The sequence below is a fragment of the Oryctolagus cuniculus genome, chromosome 6, assembly GCF_964237555.1.
Source record: "Oryctolagus cuniculus chromosome 6, mOryCun1.1, whole genome shotgun sequence".
In the NCBI taxonomy this organism is placed as follows: Eukaryota; Metazoa; Chordata; class Mammalia; order Lagomorpha; family Leporidae; genus Oryctolagus; species Oryctolagus cuniculus.
In genome coordinates, this window is record NC_091437.1 from 13248288 (window position 1) to 13269503 (window position 21216).

General features: G+C 40.7%; 1 protein-coding gene and 1 pseudogene across 17 annotated transcripts in view; one reads left to right on the forward strand and one right to left on the reverse strand.

Annotated features, from left to right (window-relative positions):
• The window catches only part of CSNK1G3 (casein kinase 1 gamma 3), a 133345-nt gene that overhangs the window by 83921 nt on the left and 28208 nt on the right, over positions 1-21216 (forward strand). For 11 of the 17 annotated variants that reach the window (XM_051843354.2, XM_051843350.2, XM_070076050.1 and 8 more), the window contains 4 exons: positions 9900-9985; positions 10099-10183; positions 10841-10989; positions 19874-19969. In XM_051843354.2, the coding sequence (XP_051699314.1) occupies positions 9900-9985; positions 10099-10183; positions 10841-10989; positions 19874-19969 (416 nt within the window). The remainder of the gene's footprint in view (positions 1-9899; positions 9986-10098; positions 10184-10840; positions 10990-19873; positions 19970-21216) is intronic. The other 6 variants (XM_070076049.1, XM_070076051.1, XM_070076054.1 and 3 more) reach the window with 1 other exon arrangement.
• On the reverse strand, positions 4041-4696 carry LOC138850016 (nascent polypeptide-associated complex subunit alpha pseudogene; annotated as a pseudogene).

The following is a 21216-nucleotide window of genomic DNA, read 5'->3' on the forward strand; positions in this document are numbered from 1 at the left end:
GCTATAAACCGTAATTGAATGTATAAATGACCATTTTGCCCAAATATAGTTTTTTTTGGTCAATTAGTCATTCATAATTTTTTTCAGTGAAATACAACCAATGACAGTGTAGCTTGTAAATATTTCCTGTATGGTTATAAGATAATAATTAAGTTCATTTAGACTTGAAGCTATTTCCTCTCAAGAATTTATTCACAGGAGTAATTTAATGCAGATTGCAGTGTAAATAATTATACGTTACATCTTTTTTGTACTCTAAGAGTTACCACAGATTAGGGAAAACATGTGATATTTGTCTTTTTGGGACAGGATTATTTCACTAAGAATAATCGTTTCCAGTTACATCCATTTTGTTGTGAAAGACAGGGTTTCATTCTTTTTATGTCTGAGTAGTATTCTGTGGCTGAGTAGTATTCCGTAGTGTATGTGCACCACATTTCCTCAGTCCAGTCATTGGTCGATGGGCATCTGGGTTGATTCCATCTCTTAGGTATTGGGAACTGATCTGCAGTAAACACTGGGGATACAGGTAACTCTTTCATGTGCTGGTTTCATTCATCTCCCTAATGGCTGACTCCTTGCATTCCCACTAATTGTGGATTAGAGAACCTCTTGCTCCAGTCCTCACCAGCGAGTATTGTTCTTTGCTTTCTGTTTGAGAGCCATTCTGACTGGGGTGAGGGGAAACCTCATTCTGATTTTGATTTGCATTTTCCTGATGTGCAGTGATCCTGACCATTTTTTCATGTGTCTGTTGGCCATTTGAATTTTCTCTTTTGAAAAATACCTGTTCAAATGGGCCGGCGCCATGGCTCGCTTGGTTAGTCCTCTGCCTGCGGAGCCAGCACCCCATATAGACACCGGTTCTAGTCCCGGTTGCTCTTCTTCCAGTCCAGCCAGCTCTCTGCTATGGACCGGGAAGGCAGTGGAGGTTGGCCCAAGTGCTTGGGTGCCTGCACCCGCACAGGAGACCAGGAGGAAGCACCTGGCTCCTGGCTTTGGATCCGTGTAGCTCCGGCTGTAGCAGCCATTTGGGGAGTGAACCAACGGAAGGAAGACCTTTCTCTTTCTCTCTCTCTCTCTCTCTCTCTCTCTCACTCACTGTTTAACTCTGTCAAATAAATAAATAAATAATACCTGTTCAAATCCTTTGCTGATTTCTTAACTACGTCATTTGTTTTGTTGTTGTTGAGTTTCTTGAACTCTTCATAGATTCTGGATATTAGTCCTTTATCAGTTACATAGTTTGGAAATATTCTCTCCCATTCTGTTGGTGGCCTCTTCTCTTTGTTAAGTGTTTTCCTTTGCAGTGCAGAAGCTTCTCAGCTTGATGTAATCCTGTTTGTCTATTTTTGCTTTGCCTGCCTGTGCTCCTGGGGTCTTTTCCAAGAAGTCTTTGCCTATGCCGATGTGTTGCAGAGGTTCCCCAGTGTTCTCCTCTAGTATTTTGATGGTGTCAGGTCATAGATTTAGATCCTTGATCCGTTTTGAGTTGATGTTTGTGTAAGTTGTAGGTAAGGATCTTGTTTCATACTTTTGTACGTGGAGATCAGTTTTCTCAGCACCATTTGTTAAAGATAGTGTACTTGTTCTAGGCATTGATTTTATGTCATTTGTAAAAGATTAATTGGTTGTAGATGCATGGAATGATTTCTGGAGATTGTATTCTGTTCCATTGTTCTGCATGTCTATTTCTGTGCCAGTAACAGGCTATTTTGATCATAACTGCCCTATATACGTCTTGAAATCTGGTATTTTGATGCCTCCAGCTTTGTTTTTGTTAAGATTGCTTTAGCTATTCAGGGTCTCTTGTGTTTGCATATGAATTTTAGCATTGTTTTTTTCTAGATCTGAGAAGAATATCCTTGATATTTTGATTGGGATCTCATTGAATCTGTAAACTGCATTCAGTAGTATATACATTTTGATGTTAGTCATCCTTCCATTCCATGAACATCGAAGATATTTTTTCTCTTTCTTCAGTGTTTTGTGATTGTGAAGCTCTTTGATTTATTCCGAGGTATTTAAAATTTTTGTAGCTATTGTGAACGGGACTGATCTTACAAGTTCTTTCTGAACCATGGCATTGTCTGTGTATACAAGGCTATTTATCTTTGTGTTGATTTTATATCTTAAATGTCACCAAACTCTCTTCTAGGTTTCAGTGGTCTCTTATTGGAGTCTTTTGGTTCCCCTGTATAAGGAATCATGTCATCTGCATATAGGGATAATTTGACTTCCTTCTTTCCAGTTTGTATCCCTTTGATTTCTTTTTCTTACTTCATGGCCCTGTCTAAAACTTCCAGGACTACAATGAATAGCAGTAGTGAAAGTAGGCATCCTTGTCTGGCTCAGAATGTTAGTTGAGCTGCCTCCAACTTTTCTCTGTTCAATATGATGCTAGCTGTGGGTTTGTCATAAATTGTCTTGAATGTGTTGAAGAATGTTCCTTCTTTTTTTTTTAAATTTTTTTTTTTGACAGGCAGAGTGGACAGTGAGAGAGAGAGACAGAGAGAAAGGTCTTCCTTTGCCGTTGGTTCACCCTCCAATGGCTGCCGCGGCTGGCATGCTGCGGCCGGCGCACCGCGCTGATCTGATGGCAGGAGCCAGGTGCATATCCTGGTCTTCCATGGGGTGAGGGCCCAAGGACTTGGGCCATCCTCCACTGCACTCCTGGGCCACAGCAGAGAGCTGGCCTGGAAGAGGGGCAACCGGGACAGAACCTGGTGCCCCGACTGGGACTAGAACCCGGTGTGCCGGCGCCACAAGGCGGAGGATTAGCCTAGTGAGCCGTGGCGCCAGCTAGAATGTTCCTTCTGTACTCAGTTTGCTTAAGGTTTCATAATGAAAGAATGTTATATTTTTTCAAATGTTTTCTCTATAACTATTGAGGTAGTCATATGATTTTTATTCAATTTGTTAATGTTATATATCAGATTTGTTGATTTGTGTATGTTAAACCACCCTTGCACATGAGGGATAAGTCCCACTTGTCCAGGTGATGTTTCTGATGTGTTGTTAGATTTGATTAACTTGTATTTTGTTGAGGATTTTTGCATCTATGTTCAACAGTGTTATTGGTCTATAGTCCCTTTCTTTGTTGTATCTTTTTCTAGTTAAGGAATTAAGGTGATGCTGGCTTCATAGAAGGAATTTGGGAGGATTCTTTCCCTTTGAGTTCTTTTTTATAGTTTGAGAATTGAAATTAGTTCTTCTTTAAAGGTTTGACAGAAGAGCAGCTGGTGCTGTGACATAGAGGGTAAAGCTGCCGCCTGCAGTGCCAGCATCCCCTGTGGATGCCTGTTTGAGTCCCAGTTGCTCCACGTCCGATCCAGCTCTCTGCTATGGCCTGGGAGAGCAGTGGAAGATGGCCCAAGTCTTTGGGCCCCTGCACCTGTGTGGGAGACTTGGCGGAAGCTCCTGGCCCCTGGTTTGAATCAGTGCAGCTCTGGCCATTGCAGCCAATTGGGGAGTGAACCAGTGGATGGAAGACCTCTGTCTCTCTCTCTCTCTCTCTCTGGCTCTCCTCTCTTCATGTAACTCTTTCAAATAAATAAAATACATAAATATTTTAGAGAAAAAAAGGTTTGGTAGAATTAAACAGTGAAGCCATTTGTCCAGGCTTTTCTTTGTTGGGAAGGTCTTTTTTGCTAATTCCGTCTCTTGGTCATTGATCTGTTTAGATTTTCAGTGTCTTCATGTCCCAGTTAAAGTAGACTGTGTGTGTCTGTAAGCCTATTAATTTCTTCCAGATTCTCCAATTTGTTGGCATCTCCTTTTTCATCTCTGATTTTATTGATATGAGTGTTCTTTCCACCTCCATTTTTTTTTGTTAGGCCAATGATATATCAATTTTCTTTCTTTCTACTAATTTTGAGTTTGGTTTGTTCTTTTTCTAGGTCCTTGAGATATTGATAAATAATTTATTTTATATCTTTCCAGTTTCTTTCATTTTTTACATCCAACAATACATAACTTTATTAATGTTAGAAACATTTACTCTTTTGAAATATCAAAAAGGGTCCTTGTTTCTCAGATGGTTACATTATTAATTCCATAATAGCATTTATAGTATCATTACTGTTGTTCTTTAGGGTCAGACTGCCTTTGCTCTTGACACACTTGCCTGTGACATGATCAATTCTGTATCCTTAACTTGTACACCTGTTTCATCGACCACTTCCTCCTCACTCTCCTCCTGTACCGTTGTAGTCAGTGTCTTTTCCTGAGACAGCTTCACACTGAGCTTTGTATTTCTTAGCCACTGCTAGCTGTGTTTGGTGAGATCAGTCCTGAATCTTGGCTTCCCCCAAAACTATACAGGTATCTGAGGCTGGGTACTTACCTAGACATTTGGTTTTGCAGTAACAAAGAGGATATTCTTAGATTTCTGGATAGTGACTCTAGTAACCCCTGTATCCTGTTGAAGACCAGTTTGGACATGGCCTTTCATGCCTTCTTTTCACTCCGACTCTGTTTTGATTTACTGACTGGTTCTTCATCAAGTTTAGCTGCTTTGCCCAGCTGAGCCTGTGTTGTGGTTACCTGCATGGAATCTTGTTCTTCAGGCTGAGCCACTGACTTGTCAGTCAGATTCTGTTCCAGACCCTGGCTAAGCCTGGGGCCGGTGCCACTCTTGCTTTGTAGAAGGCGTGGCTTCTGTGGGTTCGTGGCTTCTGTGGTTTTTACCATGCATTGTGCGGGGAACGTGGAAACCAGATGAGGACAGAAAGAGAATGAATGAGAACATGGCCTTTGCATTTTCTTGATTGCTACAAATTTCCCTGTTAACATTACTTTTTCCTGTATCCCATAAATTTTGACATTTGTATTGTCATATTCATTCATTTCCAGGAATTTTTTTATTTCTTTTTTTTTATTTTTTATTTTTGACAGGCAGAGTGGACAGTGAGAGAGAGACAGAGAGAAAGGTCTTCCTTCCGTTGGTTCACCCTCCAATGGCCGCTGTGGCTGGCGCGCCACGCTGATCCAAAGTCAGAAGCCAGGTGCTCTTCCTGGTCTCCCATGCGGGTGCGGGGCCCAAGAACTTGGGCCATCCTCCACTGCCTTCCCGGGCCACAGAAGAGAGCTGCACTGGAGGAGGGGCAACTGGGACAGAATCCGGCACCCTGACCGGGACTAGAACCCAGTGTGCTGGCGCTGCAGGCAGAGGATTAGCCTATTGAGCCGCAGTGCCGGCCTTGATTTCTTTTATGACTCACTGTTCTTTCAGGAGCCTGTTGTTCATTCTCTGTGTGTTTGCATATTTTCTAGAGATTCAATTTCCAGCTTAATTCCATTGTGGTCACAAAAGATAAATGGTATTATTTCAATTTTTTTTTTTTTTAATTTGCTGAGACTAGCTGAAGGCCTGGCATATGGTGTATCCCAGAGGAAGTTCTATGCACTGATGAAAAGAACGTGTATTCTTCAATTGTGGGATGAAATGTTTGGTAGATATGAGTTAGGTCCATTAGGTCTGTAGTGTAGATTAGCTCTGTTGTTTCTTTTTTGATTTTATATCTAGTTGATCTGTTCATTGATGAAAGTGAGGCATTGAAATCCCCCATTACTATTGTATTTGAGTCTGTGTCTACCTTTAGATCGATTAACATTTGCTTGAAATAGCCAGGTGCCCTGGCATTGGTGAATGTACATTTATTGTAGTTATATCTTCCATTTGAATTGATTGCTTAACCATTACGTAGCACCCTTTGTCTCTCTTAATAATTTTTGTGTTCAAGTCTATTTTGTCTGATATTAGGATGGCTACAGCTGATCATTGTTGCTTTCCATTAGCATAGAATATCTTTTTCCATCCTTTCACTTTCAGTGTGTGTGTATCTTTGCTGGTGAGATGTATTTCTTGTAGGCAGCAAATAGATGGGTCTTGTTTTTTAACCCATTCAACCAGGCTGTGCCTTTAATTGGAGAATTTAGGCAATTTTTTTTTTCTTGACAGGCAGAGTGGATAGTGAGAGAGAGAGACAGAAAGATCCTCCTTTTGCCGTTGGTTCATCCTCCAATGGCTGCCATGGCTGGCGCGCTGCAGCCAGCATACCACGCCCATCCAAAGGCAGGAACCAGGTGCTTCTCCTGGTCTCCCATGGGGTGCAGGGCCCAAGGACTTGGGCCATCTCCACTGCACTCCCTGGCCACAGCAGAGAGCTGGCCTGGAAGAGGGGCAACCGGGACAGAATCCGGCACCCCGACCGGGACTAGAACCCGGTGTGCCGGCGCCGCTAGGTGGAGGATTAGCCTATTGAGCTGTGGCGCCGGCGAATTTAGGCAATTTACATTCAAGGTTCCTATTGATAAGTATTGATGTAGCCCTGCCATTTTCCTGTAAATATTTCTATTGATTGATTGCTTTGGGTTTCCTTTGTACTTTTACTAGGAGATTTTCTGCCTTTTTTATTTATTTATTTATTTATTTTATTTTTTTATTTTTTGACAGGCAGAGTGGACAGTGAGAGAGAGAGACAGAGAGAAAGGTCTTCCTTTGCCGTTGGTTCACCCTCCAATGGCCGCCGCGGCCGGCGCGCTGCGGCCGGCGCACCGCGCTGATCCGATGGCAGGAACCAGGAGCCAGGTACTTCTCCTGGTCTCCCATGGGGTGCAGGGCCCAAGCACCTGGGCCATCCTCCACTGCACTCCCGGGCCACAGCAGAGAGCTGACCTGGAAGAGGGGCAACCGGGACAGAATCCGGCGCCCCGACCAGGACTAGAACCCGGTGTGCCGGCGCCGCAAGGCAGAGGATTAGCCTAGTGAGCCGCGGCGCCGGCCCTTTTTTTTTTTTTTAAATAATGATAACTGTCTGTGTGTTTCTGTGTGTAGCACATCCTTAAGCACCATTTGTAAGACTGGATCAGTGATAGCAAATTCTTTCAATTTCTGTTTTTTATGGGAGTTCTTTATTTTATCTTCATTCATAAATGAGAGGTGTTGCAAGGTACAGTATACTGGGTTGACAATTTTTTTCTTTTAAGACTTGGACTATGTCTCTCCATTGTCTCCTAACCTGTAGGGTTTTTGATGAAAAATCACCTCTGAGTCTAATTGGAGATCCTCTGAAGGTAATCTGTCTGTTCTCTCATGAATGTTGTAGAATCTTTTCTTTATATTTAGCTGTTGAAAGTTTAACTACAATGTGTCGTGGTGAAGATCTTTTCTGATCATGTCTATTAGGAGTTCTGTGTTCTTCCTACACTTGGCTGTCTTTTTGTTTCTCCAAATTAGTGAAATTTTCTGTTATTATTTACTGAATAGGCCTTCTAATTCATTCTCTGTTTCCATGCCTTCAGGAACTCCCCAAGACCTGTGTATTAGTTATTTGACCGTATCCCATAAATTGCCAACACTGTTTTTACACTGATCTTAGCAGAAAGGCCCAGAGCAATGCCTACACTCTTTTTAATTTGTCTCATTTCTTCTGTGTTTTGGTGTGACTGACATGTTTCCAAAGATTTGTCTTCTAGCTCAGATATTATCTTTTCTGCCCCACCAAGTTAAGGCTTTCCACTGTATTTTTTTATTTGACATATTGAATTCCTCATTTCTAATATTTCAGTTTGATTTCACTTCACAGTCTCAATCTCATGGGAAAATTTTTCCTCCATGTCATGTATAGATTTCTTTAACTCATGAATTTGCTTCTCATTGCTTCCGCGTAATCCTATGATCATTCTTTTGAATTTGTTCTCAGGCATTTCATCTGTCTCTTTGTTTGCATATTCTCATATTGAAGGGTTGTTGTGTTCTTTTGCAGGGGTCATGTTGTTTCCTTGTTCTTGTTTCTCCTATTTCTGTTTATTTTTAGGTATTTGTAGAAGCACTTGTTGATTTTCTCTACTGTTGGGTTTTATCTTTGCCCTATGCTTCTGTGGCTTAGTGGAGTATTGCTCTTTCACTGGATACCCAGAGGCGTGTTGTGAGTGTGTCCAGGAAACGGGTCAGTGCTCAGAGTTGGGGCGAGAATCCAAGGGTATGATAGGTCTGCTCTGTTGTCAGCAGAGGGAGGGTATCATCACATCTGTTGGCGTAATAATAGCCTCATCTCCTCTCTTCCAAGGTGATCAATACCTGGGGTTAGCCCACAGTGGCTACAGCCCTCATCCACCCTGAAGCATGAATCAAATAAGGAATCTGTACAGTCCTCAGTGTGAGCACAGATACCTCTGCATTTAGCCACGCCAGACAATCAGGGAGCTCTGAGCCTCTGACACCAGACACAGGGATTGCTCAGAGACTCAGTTACACGCCATACTGTATTGCACAGTTGCACAGTTCCCACAGTCACAGGGTACAGAGGACCTCCTCCCCACTCCACCAGCTTGCCCCGTCCCAGAGAGCCAGATGCCTGTGGGTGCTCCACTTTGGCAGTTGGAGCCCCAGACCATGAAATACGTTGAGAGGTTAGGGGCACCTCACAACCCGAAGTTGGTACCCAGCCCCCCTGTCAACCCTTCCAGCCCATTCAAAGGCAGTGGGAAATGCAAAATCCCTTGGTCGTTCATGTGAGACCTGCTACAGCCTCTACTTGTGTCAAGAATGCACCTTCTCCCCTTTGGTTGCTGGGTGCCATTGTTGGGGGGTGGGGAGAAGGAAATGTGCTTTTTCTTTGCTGGAGCAGGTTCTGGGCCGAACTGATGGACAGTGTGTTCCTCAAGGCTCTCCCATATGCAGTATCAGCAGTGGCGCTGGCTGCTGCAGCCTGCATCACCTCACTCTCAGAACCTGGCGTCTTCTCCAGTCTGCAGCTGTGGGAGTTGTGGATAGTGTCCCTGCTCAGTGTTGTGCATCTGCACTTCCCACACTGCTCCACGACGTTCCCTGCTTTCTCTAGAATTTCCATGGCAAACTCCTCTCCAGCTCTCCCCTGGGAATGCACTTCCTGTGTGTGTGTGTGTGTGTGTGTGTGTTTCCTCTGCTGTCCTCTGGTCAGAATCAGCACGTCTTTTCCCTATTCAGTCACCTTGGAATCTCTGAGATTGTTAAGGCAAGGTGATGTGCTGCAAGTGTTTCTTAAAATGCATTTCAGACTACCATTTGGATTTAGTGTTAATGGAGACTATGTGGGATGGAAGTTTGTGCTCATATACATTTAGAAAATACAGTGTTACAATAAAGTTAGATATCTTGAATCTAGTGCATCTCAGAAGCTCTTACTAATGCTAAGTTCTAAATCTTCAACATGGAGAAATAGTACACAGTGACTGTGTTTGGCTGTAGAGCCCTTGTCCCTTCAGCCCGTATTTCCATTAATAAGTATCTAAGCCGGTGCTGTGGCATAGCAGGTAAAGCCACCACCTGCAGTGCCAGCATCCCATGTGGGCACTGGTTCAAGACCTGGCTGCTCCACTTTGGATCCAGCTCTTTGCTATGGCCAGGGAAAGCAGTAGAAGATGGCCCAAGGCCTTGGACTCCTGCACCCGCGTGGGAGACCCGGAAGAAGCTCCTGGCTCCTGGCTTCAGATATGCACAACTCCAGCCGTTGCAGCCAATTGGGGAGTGAACCATCAGATGGAAGACCTCTCTCTCTCTCTCTCTCTCTCTTTCTCTCTCGCTCTCTGCCTCTCCTTCTCTGTGTAACTCTTTCAAATAAATAAATCTTTTTTTAAAAATAGGTATCTAAGCAGATATATAAATTTTTAATAATATCTAAAAATTCATAATGGTGTATTTGAAACATGCACAGTAATTTTAATATAAAAACTAATGTAATAAGTGAATGTAATATAGTTTGGACACAATTGCATCACTTATAGGCACTAAACCTGTAATATATATTTACATATGAAACTTTTGTAAATTTATATGCAATGAAAGAATCAATTCTCCATTCTTATATCCTTAACTCCTAGAGAAAAGTCAAGTTTCCGTTTCTCTTGCATTTCAGAACAAAGTAGAAGAGACGATTTAGAAGCTTTAGGCCATATGTTCATGTATTTTCTGAGAGGCAGTCTTCCGTGGCAAGGCTTAAAGGTAACTTTTTGTGTTCTTTTTAAATGAATTTCAGAAAATGCTCATATATATTAAGGTCCTTTCCTCCAACTAAACAATTCTCAGATGACCTCATTCACAATTTTCTGTTTTAGGCTGACACATTAAAAGAGAGGTATCAGAAAATTGGAGATACGAAGCGAGCCACCCCGATAGAAGCACTGTGTGACAACTTCCCAGGTAAAGGCTCCTGCCCACTGACATGCACTTCTGAGCAGAAAACCAGAGTCGCTCATTTTCATTGTTTAGATTCGTAAATGCTTCTTATCATACTTTAAAAAAATAAGTTTAAATCATGATTTAAAATACATCACAATTTGGTGCATAGACCACAGAGATGTTTTATATGTTTGCTTTGTAAGATGTTACTAACGTAGGCATTATTAACATAGGCAAATTGCATGTTTTAATAATGTTGGCCAGTCCCCATCTGAAGTAATATTGTATTCAGTAACTTGCTTTGAATAGCTTAAAATATTTGCTATAGAATACCAACTACGAAGTTTTGCTGTACAGTGTTCTGTGATTAAGTCATATATCACTAAACTGTTGATTGAATCTCTGACACAATTATCCAAGGTTTCTCTTGAAAATATTATAAAGACTTTCTAAACTTGAAACAAAAAGTAGAGGTTGTTACACTAAACCCATTAGTCTTCTTTTGTCTCTGTTTCCTTTCCCCCTTTTTATTTTGTTATAAATAGAAAATTTTAAATTATGATAGAATTTTGTTACTTCTTCATGATTTTCTAGTCCATTGTACTTTCAGCGATTGAAATAATTTTATTACTGGGTGCTATAGAAAAATATGCAGAATAATTTTGATATTCTTTCTAGAAGAAATGGCAACATATCTTCGTTATGTAAGAAGGCTAGACTTCTTTGAAAAGCCAGACTATGACTACTTAAGAAAGCTTTTTACTGATTTGTTCGATCGAAAAGGATACATGTTTGATTATGAATATGACTGGATTGGTAAACAGTTGGTGAGTAGTTCATGCTATATAACTGATTATTTTTTAAAAGATTTATTTTATTTATTTGAAAGATTTACAGAGAGAGGTAGAGACAGAGAGAGAGTGAGATCTTCCATTTTCTGGGTCACTCCCCAAATAGCTCAGCCAGAGCTGAGCTGATCCAAAGCCAGGAGGCAGGAGCTTGGGCCATCTTCCACTGCTTTTCCAAGCCATTATCAGGGAGCTGGATTAGAAGTGGAATAGCCAGGTCTCGAATTAGCACACATTTGGGATGCTGGTGTTGCAGGCTGGGTCTTTAACCCACTGTGCCATAGCACTGGCCCCCATAATTGATTATTTATAGTGTTTATCTTCCTTTCCACAGTGCATATCCTTCAACTGTATACAGTTGAGAACAAATAATTCTTTACAAGAATTTATTTCCTTTTTTAGGATGTTTCTTAAGCTGGTAACCTACTGTTATTTGAATTGTGTAACAGTCCTACATTTGGACTGTTTGCTTTTTAGAACTTTTCATCCAGATTTAATATCAGATGTACTCTTTGTGGATAGTATTCTCATTATCACTTCAATATTTTGATGAAATTTAAATTATATCCATTTAATTAGTTTATTTGAGTGACAGAGATTGTCCGGAGGAAGGGATTAAGATGGCAGAGTAGGGAAGGAACTTACTGCCCCTGTCTAGGAGAAGAGAGTTTAAAAAAAGTGGAAAAGTGCAGTCTCAGGAAGAGTTACAGAGAAAACAGCAGAGGAAACTCTATGCAAATTAGAAGGACACAGTGGACCTACATGGAGGGGGAGGACACACACAACTCAGGACTTCAGCTGCTTAGAGCCTTCGCCACATTGGAGAGTGAGGTGGGACCAGACTGTAGCAGCCTAAGCTGCTGGTGAAAGAGCTGCAGGAAGAGCCTAGAGGGAGCCCAGGTGGAGCTGCGTGGGGTATAGTGTACCTGGAAAACTAGAGGAGAAAAATCGAAGGGGAGGGGCTACTTTTCTCTCTCCTGGTCACCCTGCAGTTGCATCCTGCAACAAGCTGACAGAGAGCAGGTGCCATGTTGGACATATGTAACAGCTGCGCCAGCTTTTATCTGCGCGTCACAACCCACCAAGTGGAGACTCCTGAGTCTGGTGGGGAGGAAAGACAGGGGGCTCCAGTGCAGGGACTGTGAAAACACTGAGGCTGCGTGGCAGGACTGAGGGTGTGGCTGGGACTTTGGGCTTTCAGTGTGGGAGGCTGCACACAATCGGGGCTCCCGGTTTACCTGGTGAGAGACATTGCTGGGGATCTGAGCTTACACTGAGGACTGCACAGATGCTTTGTGTGGTCCTGTTGGCAGAGCGGATGAATAATAGACTCAGTGGGGCTAGCACCCAGGCACTGGTCTCCTTTGTGGAGAGGAGCTCAGCTGAGCGTACACCAACAGACAATAAAAACCTCCCCTCTGATAAAAAAAAAAAAAAAAAAAAAGATAACTAGAGATTTATCACATCAAACCTGGGTATGTCACCTCAGACTTGCCCTTCACCCTGGGGCACTGAGTAGAGCTCCTTGGCCACACCTACTACAGCCTCTAAGGTATTCCCTGACAGCAGACACTCCACTAATCCACACAGACATTTTCCAAAGATAAAAGGCACCACAGCGATAAAGCAAAGAAACCAACGAGTATTTCCCCAAATGCCAAGTAACAAATGCACCGACTTAAGAAACAAGAATAAGAAAGACAACATGATGCCCCCAAAAGAACACAACACTTCAATACTAGATTGTGAAGATGGTGAAATTGAAGAAATGCCAGAAATGGAATTCACAGAATTGATCATAGGATTACTTAGAAGTAATCAGAAGCAAATACAGGAACTAATCAAATCCATACATGACATAAAGGAAAATTTCTCCCACAAGGTTGAGATCCTAAAGAGAAATCAGAACGAAATCTTGGAAATGAAAAATTCAATAGAACAATTTAAAAAATGAGTGGAAAGTCTTGACAACTGAATTGGTGAAGTAGAAAAAAGAATATCCGACTTAGAAGACAAAGCACAGGAAATTATGCAGTCAGACCAAACAGAAGAAGAAATTAGAAAACTTAAAAAACACTGTTGCTAATGTGCATGATACTATCAAAAGACCCAGCATATGGGTTCTAAGATTTCCTGAAGGTGTGGAAAGAGAGAAAGGGTTAGAAGGCCTTTTTAGTGAAATAATAACTGAAAATTTCCCTGATTTGGAGAGAGGGACATCCAAGTACTGGAAGCACATAGAACTCCTAATAGACATGAGCAGAAAAGATTTTCACCATGACACATTGTAATCAAACTTTCCACAGTAAAACATAAAGAAAAGATTCAAAAATGTGCACGAGAGAAGTGCCGCATTACTTTCAGAGCATCTCCGGTGAGACTCACAGTGGACTTCTTATTAGAAACTCTACAGGCAAGGAGAGAATGGTGAGATAGATTCCAAATCTTGAGAGGAAAAAAACTGTAAACCCCAAACACTATACCCTGCAAAGCTCTCATTTATGAACGAAGGTGAAATAAAGACCTTTCATGACAAGTAGAAAGTGAAAGAATTTGTCACTACACACCTAGTCTTGCTGAAGATACTTAAGGATGCTACACACAGAAATACAGAAACATGGTCATTACTATTAAAGAAGGTAAAGGAAGGAAATCTCCCAGGAAAAGTACAAAGGAAATCCAAAGTAAAAAATAGGAATATTTATGGAAAAATGGCAGGGCAAAATTGTTAGTTATCAGTAGTCACATTGAATGTAAATGGCCCCAGCTCTCAAGTTAAAAGACACAGACTGAATGGATTAAAAAACCCATCTATTCTCTGCCTACAAGAAACACACCTCACCAGCAAAGAAGCACACAGACTCAAAGTGAAAGGATGAAGAAAGATATTCCATGCCAACAGGAACCAGAAAAGAGCTGGTGTATCATCCTAGTATCAGACAAAACAGACTTTCATACAAAGCTGTTAAAAAGAGACCAAGAAGGGCACTGTGTAATGATTAAGGGATCAGTTCAACAGGAATATGTGACTATTATAAATATATATACACCCAATTATAGGGCACCAGGCTATTTAAAAGAAATGTTAAGAAATAAAAGGAGACAGACTCAAATACAATAGTATTGGGGGATTTCACTACCCCATGTTCAGCCATGTACAGATCAGCTAGACAGAAAATCAGCAAGGAAACAGCAGATTTAAATGACACTATAGGCCAAATGGAACTAGCAGATATCTACAGCACTTTTCATCCTATATTTGCAAAATACACATTCTTCTCACCGGTGCATGGGATTTTCTGTAGGGTAGACCACATGCTATCCCATAAAGCAAGCCTCAGCATATTCAAAAAATTGCAATCGTACCATGCATCTTCTTGGACCACAGTGGAATAAAGCTGGAAATCAACAATTCAAGCATCTAGAACATATGCAAACACATGGAGAATGAACAAAATGCTCCTGAATGAACAGTGAGTCATAGAAGAAATCAAAAGAGAAATCAAAGAATTTCTAGAAATAAATGAAGATGAAAGTACAGCATATCAAAGTTTCTGGGATATAGCAAAAGCAGTGTTAAGAGGAAAGTTTTAGCAGTTGGTGCCCACATCTAGAAATTGGCAAGGCACCATATAAATGAGTTATCAAAGCATCTCAAGGATCTAGAAAAACAACAGCAAACCAAACCCAAAACTAGTAGGAGAAAAGAAATAATTGAAATTAGAGAAGAAATCAATAATATTGAAACCATAAAAACAATACAAAAGATCAGGAAACGAAGATCTGGTTTTCGAATAAATAAAATTGACACACCATTGTCCCAACTAATCAGAAAAATGAGAGAGAAGACCCAAGTAAATAAAATTAGAGATGAAAAAGAAATGTAACAACAGACAGCACAGAAATAAAAAGAATCATCAGAAATTACTACACAGAGCTGTATGCCAATGAAGTGGGAAACCTACAAGAAATGGATAGATTCCTGGACCCATACAACCTGTTTAAATTGAGCCATGAAGACATAGAAAAACTAAACAGACTCATTACCAAGACAGAAATTGAATCAGTAATAAAGACCCTCCCAACAAAGAAAAATCCAGGACTGGATGGCTTCACTGCTGAATTCTAGGAGACATTTAAAGGAGAACTAACCCCAGTTCTTCTCAAATTATTCAAAACAGTTGAAAAGGAGGGAATCCGCCCAAGTTTTTTCTATAAAGCCAGCATCACCTGAATTCTCAAACCTGGAAAAGATGCAACAGAATAAGAGAATTACAGACCAATTTCCCTGATGAACATAGATGCAAAAATCCTAAACAGAATTCTAGCTGATCGAATCCAAAAACACAACAGAAACATAATTATCCTGGACCAAGTAGAATGCGTCCTTCAAATGCAGGAATGGTTCACCATTTGCAGATCAATCAATGTGATATATCACATTAACAAACTGAAGAACAAAAACCATATGATTATATCAATAGATGCAGAGAAAGTATTTGATAAAATACAGCACTCTTGCACGATGATAACTCTAAGCAAATTGGGTATAGAATGAACATTCCACAACACAATCAAGGCAATTATGACAAACCCACAGCCAGTGTCCTATTGAATGGGGAAAAGTTGGAAGCATTGCCACTGAGATCCGGAACCAGACAAGGATGCCCATTCTCAACATTGCTATTCAATGTAGTCCTAGAAGTTTTCATTAGAGCCATCAGGCAAGAAAAAAATATCAAAGGATACAAATTCTGAAAGAGGAACTCAAACTATCCCTATTTGTGGATGACATGACTATATACATGTAGGGAATCCAAAAGATTCCACCATGAGACTGTTGAAACTCATAGAAGAGTTTGGTAAGTTAGCAGGATATAAAATCAATACACAGAAATCAACAGCCTTTGTACATACAGGCAATGGTATGGCTATGAAAGAAGTGTTTTGTTTTGTTTTGTTTTGTTTTTTTTTTGACAGAGTTAGACAGTGAGAGAGACAGAGAGAAAGGTCTTCCTTTTGCTGTTGGTTCACCCCCCAAATGGCTGCCATGGCTGGCGCACTGTGCCAATCCGAAGCCAGGAGTCAGGTGCTTCCTCCTTGTCTCCCATGCGGATGCAGGGCCCAAGCACTTGGGCCAACCTACACTGCCTTCCCGGGCCACAGCAGAGAGCTAACTGGAAGAGGAGCAACCGGAACTGAATCCGGCACCCCAACCGGGACTAGAACCCCGCAGGTGTTCTAGAAATAGAACCCCGGTGCCACAGGTGGAGGATTAGCCTAGTGAGCCATGGTGCTGGCCAGTATGAAAGAACTTTTAAGATCAATCTCATTCACAATATCTACAAGAAAAAATTAAATAACTTGGAATAAATTTAACCAAGGATGTCAAAGATCCCTACAATGAGAATTACAAAACATTAAAGAAAGAAATAGAATATACAAAAAAAAAAAAAAAAGGAAAAGTCTTCCATGTTCATGGATTGAAAGAATCAGTATCTCAAAATGTCTATTGTTCTAAAAGCAATTTACAGATTCAATATGATACCAGTCATAATACCAAAGACATTCTCAGATCTAGAAAAAAATGCTGAAATTCATATGGAAACACAGGAGACCTCAAATAGCTAATGCAATGTTATTAAAGAGAAATAAACCAGAGGCATCACAATACCGGATATTGAGGCAAACTACAAAGCAGTTATAATCAAAACAGCCTGGTACTGGTACAGATACAGATGGATAGAGCAGTGGAACAGAATAGAAATGCCAGAAATCAATCCAAGCATCTATAACCAGCTTATATTTGACCAAGGAACTAAGGCCAATCCTTAGAGGAAGGACTGCCTCTTCAGCAAGTGCCACTGGGATAACTGGATTTCCACATGAAGCACAACCTCTAGTTTCCCCTTACACAAATATCCACTCAAAATGGATTAAAGACCTAAATCTATGACCTGATACCATCAAATTATTAAAGAACATTGGGAAATTCTGCAAGACATTGGCACAGACAAAGAGTTCTTGGAAAAGTTCCCAGAGGCACAGGCAGTCAAAGCCAAAAGTAACAAATATCATTACATCAAATTGAGAATTTTTTTTTTTAAGATTTATTTTATGTATTTGAAAGACAGAGTTACAGAGAGGTCTTCCATCTGCTGGGTTCACTCCCCAGATGGCTGCAATGGCTAGAGCTGTGCCGATTCGAAGCCAGGAGCCAGGAGCCACCTCCATGTCTCCCACGTGGGTACAGGGGCCCAAGGGCTTGGGCCATCTCCTACTGCTTTCCCAGGCCATAGCAGAGAGCTGGATTGGAAGTGGAGCAGCCGAGATTCCAACTGGCTCCCATATGGGATGCTGGTGCTTCAGTTCAGGGCTTTAACCTGCTGCGCCACAGCACTGGCCCCAAGAAGATTCTTTACTTCAAAATAAACACTCAGGAAAGTGAATAGGCAACAGTCAGAATGGGAGAAATTATTTGCAAACTATGTAACTGATAAAGGATTAATAACCAAAATACATAAAGAGCTCAAGAACCTCCACAACAACAAAACAAACAAACCAGTTAAGAAATGGGCCAAGGGCGTAAACATATTTTTCATAATAGTAAATTCAGATGGCAAACAGAGACATGAAAAAATGTTCAGGAACACTAGCCGGCAGGAAATGCAAATCAAAACCACAGTGAGGTTTCACCTCAGGCTGGTTAGAATGGCTTTCATACAGGAATCAATAAACAACAAATGCTGTCAAGCATGTGGGGAAAATGTACACTAGTCCACTGTTGGTGGGAATGCAAACTGATAAAACTACTATGGAAGACAGTTTGGGGATACCTCAGAAATCTGAATATTGACCAACCATATATCCCAACCATCCCACTCCTGGGAATTTACCCAAGGGAAATGAAATCAGCAAATAAAAGAGTTATCTGCACCCCCATGTTTATTTCAGCTCAACTCACAATAGCTAAGACATGGAATCAACCTAAATGCCTGTCAACTGAAGACTAGATAAAGAAATTATGGGATATATACTCTATGAAATACTCCACAGGGGGGAAAAATGAAATCCGATCATTTGATGAAATCCGATAATTTGCAACAAAGTAGATGAATCTGGAAAACATCAGACTTAGTGAAATAATCCAATCCCCAAGGGACAAATACCATATGTTCTCCCTGATCTGTGCTAACTAATATAGCACCTAAAAGGAAATCTGTAGAAGTGAAATTGACACTTTGATAAGTAATGACTTGAAAAGCCCTTGTCTCACTATCAAGGAACAACTTTTTTTTTTTCCTTTTCTTTATACTATTTGTTGAACTCTTTACTTAACACAGAGTTAATCATATGTGTATAAAGTCAATTGAAAATAGGTCTCAGTAAAAACTAAGAGTGGGAATAAGAGAGGGGGGAGGAAGTTTGTAACTGTAAAGCTGTATAGTTCTGCATAGATTCCTATGGACTTTTAAGGGTACAGTTTAAAAACTTGCCATGAGATCCCAAATCTCATTAAGCTGGGTGGTAAAAACACCATCTTAAGTGTTACAATGACCATATTAATTGATAAAGTGATCATATAGATCAGATTAAGTATTAAAAGGATGATATAAATAAAATCAAATATTGGTAATAATAATAGATAGAAATAAAAAGGAGAGGATGTTCCAACATGGGAAGGAGTTCACTCCAAGACTCATAGAATATGCTTTAAATAGCATGCTGACCTCAGAATCAGCCCTTAAAGCATTCTGGTCTGGCTGAAAATCTCATGAGAGCTCTTCTGGCATGGGAAGCCAAGACACTGGCAAAAAAATGTCCTACATCAAGGATCTCTGTGAGAAAGACTCCAGTGGAAAGCAGTATCCATCAAAGAATGATGTACTTTTCTCTGAAGGGAGGAGAGAACTTCCACTTTGCTATTGTGTTGACTAAATACTGACAGAGATTGTGGATTCAGAAAGGTTCCATAGCCTTGGCAGCTTGTGTCAAGAGCCTTGGGTGATCAATGATGTCATACATAAAAGTGTTCATTGTTAAATTAACACCAGGAGTCACTGTGCACTTTCTTCCCATGCAGGACTTCTGTCCTCAGCAAGTCGTATTATGAGAATTAACTGTAAAACTTGTTCCCAAATAGTTGTGTGTGTGTATGTGTGTGTGTGTATGTGTGCAAGTTGTTGAAATCTTTATTTAGTTTAGAGTTGGTCTTCTGTGTATAAAGTTAATTTAAAATTAATCTCAATGGAGAATGGGACTTTTGGCCAGGCCAAAGCCAGGAGCCAGGAGCTTTTTCCAGGTCTCCCACATGGGTTCCGGGTCCCAAGGCCCTGGGACATTTTCCATTGCTTTCCTAGGCACATTAGCAGGGAGTTGGCTCAGAAGTGGAGCACTTGGGACTCAGACTGGTGCCCGTATGGGATTCTGGCACTGTAGGACACTGTGCCAGCCCTATCTTTAGATATTTATTTATTTGAAAGGCAGAGCTAGAGAGATGAGAGAGAGGGATACCTTCCATCAAGAGAGAGTGAGAGAGAGCGGTACCTTCCATCTAGTGGTGCACTCCCCAAATGGCCCCAAAGGCCAGGTCTGGGCTAGGCTAAAGCCAGAAGCTTCATTTGGGTCTTCTATGTGGTTGGCAGGGGCTTAAGCACGAGGGCCATCTTTGGCTACTTTTCTAGGTTATTAGGGAGTTGGATTAGAAATGGAACAACTGGGACACAAACCAGTGCCTAAAGAGGATGTTGGTATTGCAGGAAGTGGCTTTGCCCATTAAGCCAAAATGCCAGTCTCAGCTAAATGATATTAATTAAGCAATGTTAAGTAGAATGAATTGATGCTCATTCTTATTTCATTGTAGCCTACTCCAGTGGGTGCAGTTCAGCAGGATCCTGCTCTGTCGTCTAACAGGGAAGCACATCAGCACAGAGACAAGATGCAGCAATCCAAAAACCAGGTTTGATGCCCTTCTTAGATATGGAATATGCTCACTTGTCCCAAGAGTAAACCACTTAGTTTTCTTCAGTAGTTAAAATAGATCATACACAATTTTTTCTAATTTCACAATTTCTTAGTTTAATAATACATTAAAATCTTTAATCATAAATTCCTGACTAATGGCATAAGTTAGTTTAAACTTTATGCAATGTTTGGTGTCCTGTTAGGGTGAAGATATTTGTATACACTATTGAAATGAATTTTAACAGCACTTGATCTTTTTAACTATAGTCTAGTTTAATTCAACAAATTATTTACTGAGTTCCTACCATCTAAAAGCTATTTTACCATGTGTTGTAGGAATGCAGAAGAAAAGAAGATGGTATAACCTATATGAAGTTATTTTTTAATAAGTGACTAAGAGCAATATTGTAATTAAAATTCACTCAATCTTTGGAATCAGATATACATGGATAGGTGGGACCCTGGGCATATTAATTTCTCACAGCCTCAATTTCCTCTCTGTAATTTGGAAATAAGGCGAGTTGATTCCTAGTGTTTAGCAAGCTCTCAGTAACTCCCACCTCTTGTGGCTGCTATTATTGTCATCATGATTACTGAAATAAATGCTCAACCTTCTGTGTTTCAAAGCTCAGTAAGCCAGCCATCTCATATGGAACAGACTCATAAACTGCTTTGGGGGCATCTGTAAAGATTTTCTGAAAAGGTAGCTTTTGAGATAAGCCTGAAGGATGAGTAGAATTTTTAAAGGCAGTTTAAGGAATAAAGGCATTTTGGTGAGAGTAAATAGTATGCAGTGTGAAACAGAGTTTAAACGTGGTGTTTGAGGAATAGCAAATTAGTATAGTGTGGTTGGTGCACAGAGCAGGCGCAGAGAGAGTAGAATGAGCTTGCAGTAGACAGAGACCGATGGAAAGTGAAAGCTTCTGTTTCTTGGGTGGAAAGCTGTTACATTTTTGAGTGGTGATTAAAGTGTGAGTTTCTTGAAGCCATCTTTGACTTAAAATTTTTACTATCATCCCGAGTTTAAATATACATGAATTTTCAGTCCTACTTCTTTTTAGCTTTTTTTTTTAATATTTATTTATTTATTTGAAAGAGTTACACAGAGAGAGAAGGAGGCAGAGAAAGAGAAAGGAGAGAGAGAGAGAGAAAGAGAGAGAGAGAGGTCTTCCTTCTGCTGGTTCACTCCCCAAATGACTGCAACGGCCAGAGCTGGGCCATTCCGAAGCCAGGAGCTTCTTC